The sequence below is a fragment of the Saccopteryx leptura genome, chromosome X, assembly GCF_036850995.1.
Source record: "Saccopteryx leptura isolate mSacLep1 chromosome X, mSacLep1_pri_phased_curated, whole genome shotgun sequence".
Lineage (NCBI taxonomy): Eukaryota > Metazoa > Chordata > Mammalia > Chiroptera > Emballonuridae > Saccopteryx > Saccopteryx leptura.
The window spans coordinates 35,577,320-35,587,768 of record NC_089516.1 but is presented as its reverse complement, the minus strand read 5'-3'; the positions used below and the strand labels follow the sequence as shown (position 1 = coordinate 35,587,768).

General features: G+C 44.1%; 1 protein-coding gene and 1 pseudogene across 1 annotated transcript; one reads left to right on the top strand and one right to left on the bottom strand.

Moving 5' to 3' along the window:
- Nucleotides 1–6,235: 6,235 nt before the first annotated feature.
- Nucleotides 6,236–8,340, top strand: LOC136386298 (splicing factor 3A subunit 2 pseudogene; annotated as a pseudogene).
- A 598-nt stretch (nucleotides 8,341–8,938) lies between these two features.
- Nucleotides 8,939–10,158, bottom strand: LOC136386297 (EKC/KEOPS complex subunit LAGE3-like). The gene is made up of 3 exons (XM_066357785.1): nucleotides 9,821–10,158; nucleotides 9,240–9,368; nucleotides 8,939–9,041 (listed from the first exon to the last, which is right to left on the bottom strand). Exons 1-3 carry the CDS (start codon nucleotides 10,156–10,158, stop codon nucleotides 8,939–8,941), a joined length of 570 nt encoding a protein of 189 aa, XP_066213882.1.
- Nucleotides 10,159–10,449: the final 291 nt, after the last annotated feature.

Below are 10,449 nucleotides of genomic sequence, written 5' to 3'. Positions count from 1 at the left end.
TTTGCATGTGACTTTCCAGTTTTCCCAGCACCATTTGTTGAAGAGGCTATCATTTCTCCATTGTGTGTTGTTGGCCCCTTTATCAAAAATTATTTGACCATATATATGTGGTTTTATTTCTGGACTTTTTATTCTGTTCCATTGGTCTGAGTGTCTATTTTTCTGCAAATACCATGCTATTTTGATTGTCATGGCCTTATAATATAGTTTGAAGTCAGGTATTGTAATGCCCCCAGCTTCATTCTTTTTCCTTAGGATTGCTTTGGCTAATCGGGGGTTTTTATAGTTCCATATAAATCTGATAATTTTTTGTTCCATTTCTTTAAAGAATGTCATAGGAAGATTGATAGGAATTGCATTAAAATTATATATTGCTTTGGGTAATATGGCCATTTTAATTATATTTATTCTTCCTACCCATGAACAAGGAATATTTTTCCATCTCATTGTATCTTTTTTGATTTCCCTTAACAATGCTTTGTAGTTTTCGTTATATATTCTTTGTTATGTTTATTTCTAGGAATTTTTTGTTGTTGTTGTTGCAATCGTGAAGGGGATTACTTTTTTTGAGTTCGTTTTCTAAAATTTCATTGTTGGCATAGAGAAAGGCTATGGACTATTGTATGTTAATTTTGTATCCTGCGACCTTACTGTATTGGTTTATTGTTTCTAGTAATCTTTTTGTGGAGTCTTTCGGGTTTTTGATGTATAGGATCATATCATCTGCAAAAAGTGATACCTTTACTTCTTCTTTTCTGATATGGATGCCTTTTATTTCTTTCTCTTGTCTGACTGCTCTGGCCAGAACTTCTAGCACCATGTTAAATAAGAGTGGAGAGAGTGGACAACCCTGTCTTGTTCCTGATTTAAGGTGGAAAGTCCCCAGTTTTATGCCATTTAATATGATGTTGGCTGATGGTTTACCATATATGGCCTTTATCATGTTGAGATATTTTCCTTCTATACCTATTTTGTTGAGTGTGTTAAACATAAAGTTGTGTTGTATTTTATCGAATGCTTTTTCTGTATCTATTGATAAGATCATGTGGTTTTTGTTCTTTGTTTTGTTGATGTGGTGTATTACGTTAACCGTTTTACATATGTTGAACCATCCTTGAGATTCTGGGATGAATCCCACTTGATCATGATGTATTATTTTTTTAATATGTTGTTGTATTCGATTTGCCAGTATTTTGTTTAGTATTTTAGCATCTGTATTCATTAGAGATATTGGTCTGTAGTTTAATTTTTTTGTGCCATCCTTGCCAGGTTTTGGTATGAGGGTTATGTTGGCCTCATAAAATGTGTTTGGAAGTATTGCTTCTTCTTCAATTTTTTGGAAGACCTTCTGTAGAATAGGGACCAAGTCTTCTTTGAATGTTTGATAGAATTCACTAGTATAGCCATCTGGGCCTGGACTTTTATTTTTGGGGAGGTTTTTAATGTTTTTTTTCTATTTCTTCTCTACTAATAGGTCTGTTTAGGCTTTCTGCTTCTTCATGACTCAGTCTAGGAAGGTTGTATTGTTCTAGGAATTTATCCATTTCTTCTAGGTTGTTGAAATTAGTGTCATAAAGTTTTTCATAGTAATCTACAATAATTCTTTGTATATCTATGATGTCCGTGGTGATTTCTCTTCTTTCATTTTGGATTTTGTTTATTTTAGTTCTTTCTCTTTTTTCCTTGGTAAGTCTTGCCAAGGGTCAATTTTGTTGATCTTTTCAAAGAACTAGCTCCTTGTTCTATTAATTTTTTCTATAGTTTTTCTGTTCTCTATTTCATTCATTTCTGCTCTGATTTTTATTATCTCCTTTCTTCGGCTGGTTTTGGATTGTTTTTGTTCTTCCTTTTCCAGTTCCTTAAGGTGTGAAGTTAAGTGGTTCACTTGGGCTCTCTCTTGTTTGTTCATATAGGCCTGAAGTGATATGAACTTCCCTCTTATCACTGCTTTTGCTGCATCCCAGAGATTCTGCTGTCGTATTGTCATTTTCATTTGTCTGTATATATCTTTTGATCTCTGCGCTTATTTCTTCTTTGACCCATTCATTTTTAAAAAGTATGTTGTTTAGTTTCCATGTTTTTCTGGTTTTTTTCCCCCTCTTTTTTGCAGTTGAATTCTGGTTTCAAGGCTTTATGATCAGAAAATATGCTTGGTACAATTTCAATTTTTCTGAATATGCTGATATTATTTTTATGACCCAACATATGGTCAATTCTTGAGAATGTTCCATGTACACTAGAGAAAAATGTATACTCTGTCGCTTTGGGATGAAGTGTCCTGTAGATGTCTATCATATCCAGGTTCTCTAGTGTTTCATTTAAGGCCACTATATCTTTATTGATTTTCTGTTTGGATGACTGATCTAGAGCCGTCAGCGGTGTATTGAGGTCTCCAAGTATGATTGTATTTTTGTCAGTTTTTGTTTTTAGGTCAATAAGTAGCTGTCTTATATATTTTGGTGCTCCTTGGTTTGGTGCATATATATTAAGGATTGTTATGTCTTCTTGATTCAACATCCCCTAAATCATTATGAAATGACCATTTTTGTCTTTGAGTACTTTTGCTGTCTTGTAGTCAGCATTATTAGATATGAGTATTGGTACATCTGCTTTTTTTTGGATGTTATTGCTTGGAGTATTGTTTTCCAGCCTTTCACTTTGAATTTGTTTTTATCCTTGTTGCTTAGATGTTGTGTTTCTTGTAGGCAGCATACAGTTGGATTTTCTTTTTTAATCCATTCTGCTACTCTGTGCCTTTTTATTGGTGAGTTTAATCCATTTACGTTTAGTGTAATTATTGATACGTGGATTCCCTATTGACATTTTATAAATTGCTTTCTGTTAGTTTTGTGTCTTGTTTGATCCTTCTCTTTTGTTTTTCTATCATTTGTTTTTGTTTTTTTGTATTCCATATTTCTTTCCTCTTTTGCTACCTTTTTTAAGTCATGTGCTTTTGTGGTGGTTTTTTCAAGGGTGGTTACCATTAAGTAATGAATGAATATGATATTCATTGTAGTACCCTATCTTGCGAATGTTTCTGCACTTCATCGTCTTTTGCTACTGTTAATCTCTGTCCTCTCCCCCCCTTTTTTTTGCTTTTGTTGTCACAGTTTAAATTTGGTTTTATTGTGTTCTTGTGGTTTTGTTTTGTTCTTTGGATTTGGTTGGAAAACCCCCTTTAGTATTTCCTGGAGTGGGGGTTTTCTGATGATAAATTCCCTCATTTTTTCTGTATTTGTGAATGTTTTTATTTCTCCTTTGTACTTGAAGGATAACTTTGATGGGTATAGTATTCTTGGCTGAAAGTTCCTCTCTTTCAGGACTTTAAATATTGGGGTCCACTCTCTTCTATCTTGTAGAGTTTCTGCTGAAAAATCTGATGATAATCTAATAGGCCTTTCTTTATATGTTGTATTCTTCTTTTCCCTGGCTGCCTTGAAAATTTTTTCTTTGTCATTGGTTTGTGCCATTTTCATTATGATGTGCCTTGGAGTAGGTTTGTTGTGGTTAAGAAAACTCGGTGTTCTGTTTGCTTTTTGAATTTGAGGCTTTAGTTCTTTCCACAGGCTTGGGAAGTCCTTGTCTATTATTTGTTTGAATAAATTCTCCATTCCATTTTCTCTCTCTTCTCCCTCTGATATATCTATTATTCTTATGTTATTCTTTTTGATGGAGTCAGACAATTCCTGTAGGGCTTTCTCATTTTTTTAATTTTTGAGTCTCTCTCTTCTTCTCTCTGTTGTGCCTCAAGTTGCTTGTCTTCTATGTCACTAATCCTATCTTCTATCTTGCCTGTTCTATTAGCTAAGCTTCTTACCTCGTTTTTTAGTTCATGAATTTTAGTTTTTCATTTCTGTTTGATTTGTTTTTATAGTTTCAATTGCCTTGCTAATATATTCTTTGTGTTCGTTGAGTTGTTTTCTGATCTCCCTAAATTGCCTTTCTGTGTTTTCTTGTATATCTCTGAGTATTTTTAGGATTTCTATTTTAAATTCTCTGTCATTTAGCTCCAAGGTTTCCAATATATTAAATTTTTTCTCCATAGATTTTTTCCACATCTATCTGTGTTACTTCTCTTTCTTTTGTATCCATGATATTTGATTTCCTTTTTCTTAATGGCAACTGAGGGTGGTCTTGTTGATAGCACTAATGAGAATTAATAAAGAATAAAAAGTAGAAAAAAATAAAATAAATAAAATAAAAAAATAAAAAATAAAAAAAAATTTTGGAAAAAAACCCCAATAATAATTTATTATTTCCCTCCCCTTTTCTTTCTTCTCTTCCCCTCCTCTTCCCTCCTCCTTAGGAAAATATTGTGATAAACTGTGAAGTATATTATGCTAAATGAAACAAAAACTGCCTATAACGGAGGGCCTGAGTTGGGGGGAACTCTTCAAGGGGCAAAAAAGGAAGTAGGGACCCACAAAATGCAAAAAAGGAAAAAATTTGGGTCAAGTATAATATTTGCTTGTAAGTAATGGTCGACTAAGAGATATAATGAGAGGGATAAGAGAGAAACCAGAAAAAGGGGGGAAAAACAAACTATTGTATTAAGTGGAGCAAAGACTGAATAGAATGGAGATCCTGGGTTGGGAGGAATGCTACTGAGTTAAAAAGCGAAGTAAAAAGCACCCAGAATGCCCCCCCAAAATCCAAAAATACTTGAGTCCCAAATAAAATAATTTGTGTTTGAGGATTGAATGAGAGGAAAATTAAAAGGAGAAAAGAAGAAACTAATAGAAAGGGAGAAACAAGAAAAAGGGGAAAAGGAAAGGAAGAAAAAAGAAAAAAAAAGAGCAAGAGTTAAGGGTTTTGGAGTGTAACCCTCATGGAGAGTAAGGAAGAAGAAAAGAAATAAAATGAAACAGTTATGGGTAGTGTAGTTCAAGAAAAGGAAAGAGTAAGATGGGCAGAGAATAACAGGACCAAGGTTTAGGAAATAGAAATAATACTAATAAAGGCAAGATGAAAGAAACAAACAAACAAAAGAAATTGTGGAACAAATTATAAAGTCTGTTGATTTTTCTTGAATTTGAGAGGTTATCTTCTTCTTCCCTTTTCTTTCCTCTCCCTCTTCCTAGTCAGTGACTCTGTACCCCAGGCTCTGCCCCTGTGGCATGCTTAGGTAGGGATTTGCAGTTGATGAGACTCTATGGCAATGTCATATATTTGGCTTCAGTCTCATTGATAGTCAAGGCTTGTTAGCGTTTGCAGGCTCCAACAATGAGAGAGTCCATTTTCCCAGAGCCTCTCTCCTAGTCTCTCCTTCCTGAATTAGCAGCCTGATGATCCAGCTATGAGGCTGCTGCTGCCTCTGCCTGGGGAGTAAGAGGTTTAGAGAGCTGGCAAATCCTCACTTTAACCCCACTTAATGCAGGGCTCTGGGTAAGGCTCTGGCAGTCAGAGCCACCAGCGTAATCAGGCGGGGCTGGGAGCCAATTGCTCTCAAGGTGATGTTCTCTGAGCTTCTAGGCCTGTTCAGCACACCCAGCACTCTGTGGGACCACTGTCCCCAGGCTTTCCACACTTTGTAGCCTGTTTTGGGTGGGAAGAAGATGCCCTAGTCTCTGCCTGCAGTACAGGAGGTCTTAATACTGCCAAGTCCCTCTTTTTAGCATATGTTCCTGAGTATGAAAGCTCTGCCAATCAGAAGTTGCCCCTACCCCTTTAGCAAGAGGCATTAAAAAATATCATGCCTCTTGTCTTGGATAGCTGGACTGAGAGAGATCTTGTCAATTATAACTGTGTAAGTCAGTTGGGAGGTGAGCAGCCTGTGGGTTAGGCTAATTTCAGCGATTGGATCCGCGGAATTTCTGCAGAATGAACTGCAAGCTGTGCGCATACCCCTCCCCCAACACTTGATTGTTAGCTTGAATGGCTGGGTGAGGCACCCCTCCCGCCTAGAGAAGCTTGGGAGGCACACTCCCGGTGCACTGCTGGCAGCTGCTGCTCATGGCGCAGGCGATTACTCGCACATGGGTGGTTGCTGGGCTGCTTGCCGCCCAGGGCACGGGAGGCTGGGCTGCTCCCGGCACGGTGCACAGGAGGCTGGGCTGCTCGCAGCCCGGCGTGGGAGGCTGAGCTGCGGCCTGGCGCGTGGGGGGCTGGGTTGCTCACGGCCCTGCGCACGGGGGCTGGGCTGCTCACAGCTGGGTGTGCAGGAGGCTGGGCTGCCCATGGCCCAGGGCTTGGGCGGTCGCTCATGGCGTGGGCTGGAGGCTGGGATGTTCGGGGCATGGCACACTGGTGTTTGCTCATGTGGGCTGATTCACCACAGGAATACTCTTTCCTCGGCTTGAATGAACGTCCGCGCCATAGCCTAGCTACCTCCACACCCCTAAGTCCTCCCGACTCTCAGTTCCAAGTGAAAGAAGCCTTTGCTCAGGTTAGTGAGGAAGTCAAAGAGTTTCTTTGTCCGACTTATTTCCCTCAGGGTTGATTATATATTTAGCCAATTTTTCGCTCGATCCTACCTTCGCCTTCAGGGTGTGAAACTCTCGGATGCTCCAAGAATAAGTTTTTCTGTCTCTGGTTGTTGAACTTGTTGAAATTTTGGGGAGATTTTTTGGTCCGTGTCCTCACGGCGCCATTTCTATGACGTCACTCCCAGATGCACTCTTAAGCTGCATTAATAGGAGAAGAGTATGCAGAGCTGTCTGGACCACACATGGTGGTGTATCAAGCTCTGAACCAGCTTTGGGAGTAAGCTGAAGCTCTTTCAGAGATGGGAACCAGGCTGGTGTGTCGAGGAGATAAATTAATCAAGAGAAAACACTCCAATTATAAGGAAGGAGAAAAACTTTATCTGCAGAGAAAATCCAGTGGGAACTACAAAAGAGTGACTAAAACTCATCACTGACATTAGCAAGATTGCAGGATAAAAGTTATGTTAAAGGGAGCTGAAACCTTCCCCCAAACACTTAACCCTGGTCCCAGCACCTTTTCTCACCGACCTGAAACAACTCCAGCCGCCACTGAATCCTTATTTTAGTGTGCCTGAGTTTTTTCTCTTCTTATACTTTAAACCAGGGGTCCCCAAACTATGGCCCACGGGCCGCATGTGGCCCCCTGAGGCCATTTATCTGGCCCCCGCCGCACTTCCAGGAGTACCTCTTTCATTGGTGGTCAGTGAGAGGAGCATAGTTAGTTCCCATTGAAATACTGGTCAGTTTATTGATTTAAATTTACTTGTTCTTTATTTTAAATATTGCGTTAGTTCCTGTTTTGTTTTTTTACTTTAAAATAAGATATATGCAGTGTGCATAAGGATTTGTTTATAGTTTTTTATAGTCCAGCCCTCCAACGGTCTGAGGGACAGTGAACTGGTCCCCTGTGTAAAAAGGTTGGGGACCCCTGCACTAGACCAACCTGGCTCCACAAGGAACCACGGAGGCTAAGGAGCCCCGCATGCAGCTGGCACCAGAGAAGGTGAAGGTGGAGGTGAAGAAGTTTGTGAAGATTGCACAGTTGGGCTACACAGTGGGACACAGAGGTGGGCCAGCAGAGCCTACTCTTCCAGAGCTACTACCCTGAGATCGTCGAGGGCATCATGCTAAGTAAGCTACAGCTTCCTGTCTGCCTACGAGCAGAGAATCAATTTCATAGAGCTGTGCTGGCAAGAACTGCTGACGGCGGCTGAGCCCTACGAGACCATCGCCTTTCAGGTGCATTTTGGGACTCTGACAAGGCCCAGAGCAAGGTTTGGCTCACTGGAATTGGGAAAACAAACAGTTCTTCCTTCAGTTACATTTCAAGATGGAGAAGCCACCTCCCTGCCGAGCCTCCTCACAGGGCCTCCTGGTAGAAAGCAGCTGTCAAGCCCAGTGTTTGTCTCCGCCCCAGCTGGGCGGCCTGCTTCTGCCCCCCCATGCTGCCCAGTGGGCTTGCATCCTCAGGGCCCCCAGATCTCCCCAGATGACCCCCTCCAGCTTTCCAGGTCCACCGGCCAGCGTCAGTGGCCCACCCACCAACCTGTGGGGCCCAACATCCAGCTCCTGGGATCCATCCCCCAGACCAGTGGTCCACCCAGCGACCTCTGGGGTCTATCTTCCCTCTGCTAGGGTCCACCCTCCCCATATGTTGAAGTCTACCCTCCAGCCTCCTGGGGTCCACTCACCTCCTCCTGGGGTTCATCCTCCAGCTCCTGGAGTTCCCCACTCCATTCCCAGGGTCCAGTCTCCCCCATGCCCTCTGAGGGTCCTGGGAACATTCTGCCCCTTCCATCAGCCAACTGCAAAGACAACCCCTCCTTGGAAGTCTTCTCTCCTGTCTTACCTGTCCCTCCAGGGGACAGTGTTAGTGTTTTGTTGTGGGTTGTCCCTTGTCCCCAGACCTCACTAAACAGTCTATCTGAGGGAAAAATAAAAACTTTTTTTAAAGAAGATAATGTTCATATGTTCAATGAAATATTTTCAGGGGAAATTAATGCTAAACTTGCAAAATCATACTATTAATAATCTTATACATTTGTATTATTATTAGCCACTTAATGTACAAATACAAGCACAAAACTACAAAAGCATTCCAAAATGTTGACAGTAGTTAATGACGATGTCAGGACAGAATTGATTTTCGTTTTCTTCCATTTCCTAACTGCCTTCAAGTGCTTTGTACCAGTATATGAATCCGGGAACCTCCCCACCTCTCCAACATGAACACAAAGGCGAGAAAATGTGCAGGTGCAGTAGGTGAAAAGAAACTCAGACACACAGCGCTAGCTCAGCTTTGTTTTCTGCTGTACAAACCTTTAATCACCCCATTCCTCAAGCAACAGGGAAGCAAAGCAAGTGGGCTTAGAGAGCATAATGCCAATAGGGGGAAACAACGAGGCCCCTGGAAAAGAGAGGCGCTACTCCAGGCCCCAAGTCCCTGTGCGTTGCCCAGTAGGGGGTCACAGGTTAGGTCCCAGCCCCTTTCCCCAGGTGAGCCGTGGTGGAAACTAAGGCCAAATGCACCGAATGTTCCGCATCACCACGCAGAACTTATCTAAGAAGGCGTTGACAGAAACTTGGAGGAGACCAGGGTCTTCTGCAGCCCACTTGCTAAAAGTGGGTGGGGGGTAAACATCAAGTTAAAGGTGATGACCGTCTCTTCCACCCAGCACACCACACCCCTTCCTGAGAACTAACACTTGTGTGTCTCCTTGTATCCATTACAGAGCCCTTCTCCACCTAAGGCTGGCTCTTAGGCCCTGAACGCCTGCCCTCCCCTCCCCCATCTTGGCCCCTTCTAGGACTGACATAGCAAAGACGCTGCCCTTCACTTTCAACTCGATTCGAACAGTCGGCTGGTGGTGTTGGAGGGGTTGGTCCATGGCCCTGCGGGCAATCTCTGCCTCCACGGGACACCGGAAATGCACCCTGAGCTTGCTGGAGGGAGAGGGGGTTAAGGCACCACCAGCAACTGAACTTGAATTTGCCAGTGCCTCCCTCAGACTTCCCTATTCCTCAGAGGGTGGCTGTCACCCCAGGCCTCCCCTCAGGTCATGCACCCCCACTCCCCACCGCCACCGCCCCCACACCCCCCACCCGGTCCCATAACACCGCCCAGTCGAGCCAGCTCAGGCCAGCTGGCCTGCCTCCCTCCTCACTCGCTCCATCCTGTCCGACCTCCCCACTTCCTCAGGCCTGCTTCCCACCCTCCAGCCTCCTCGGGTGTCCACTCCCTTCCCACCAGGCTACCGCAGGTTCCCCTGCACGCTCCCACTTTGGACTCCTCTAGGCTGCCCTTTGCCCTGTCCCCGAAAGCCAGCCCTGGACTTGCAGGGCGTCCCTGACCATCCCTTGGCCTCTAGGCCTCAGGGGCTCATTGGAAAGGATACAAGACCATCTTCCGGTTTCGTGGTCTTACAGCCACTGATGACGCTGCATCTCTACGTGGCCCTGACGCTTGTGCTGCCCCTGCCTCAGTGGGAGCACCGACGGCTGCCGACCTCATCCCTTCTCCGTCTCCAGGGCCACCCAGGCCACTAGCGCCACCCTGGTTGTCAGAGGCACCAAGGTCACCCCGGCACTGGGGGCCGCCAGGACCAGCGTGGCCTTCTAGGACCCCGGGGGGACCACGGCTGTCAGGGCCCGCAGGGCCACCTTGGTCTTCAGGGTCGCTGAGGCTGCCCCCTGCACCGGCTCTAAGACCTACATCTTCGTCTACAGCCTGCATGGCGGCTGCAACTTCCCTGCAGCCTTCAGAGGCCTACTCGAACCAGACGGCTCCCTCAGCCCGCCGAAGGAAATGGCGGACAGACCTGTTTGCGCAGGCGCTCTGGGAAGTCCAAGTGCGGGACGCCTGGAAGGGGCGGAGCTCCTGAAGCGGCGGGGCTTCAGACGGAGCCTCACTCCCGCGTTGCTGTACGCTGCGCGCGGGAAACAGTCACTTGCCCAGGGGCCTCGCAAGAAAAGTTTCTGGAAACTGGTGGCAGGAACTGCTGGCGCTCAGAAGTCGGAAGGAAAG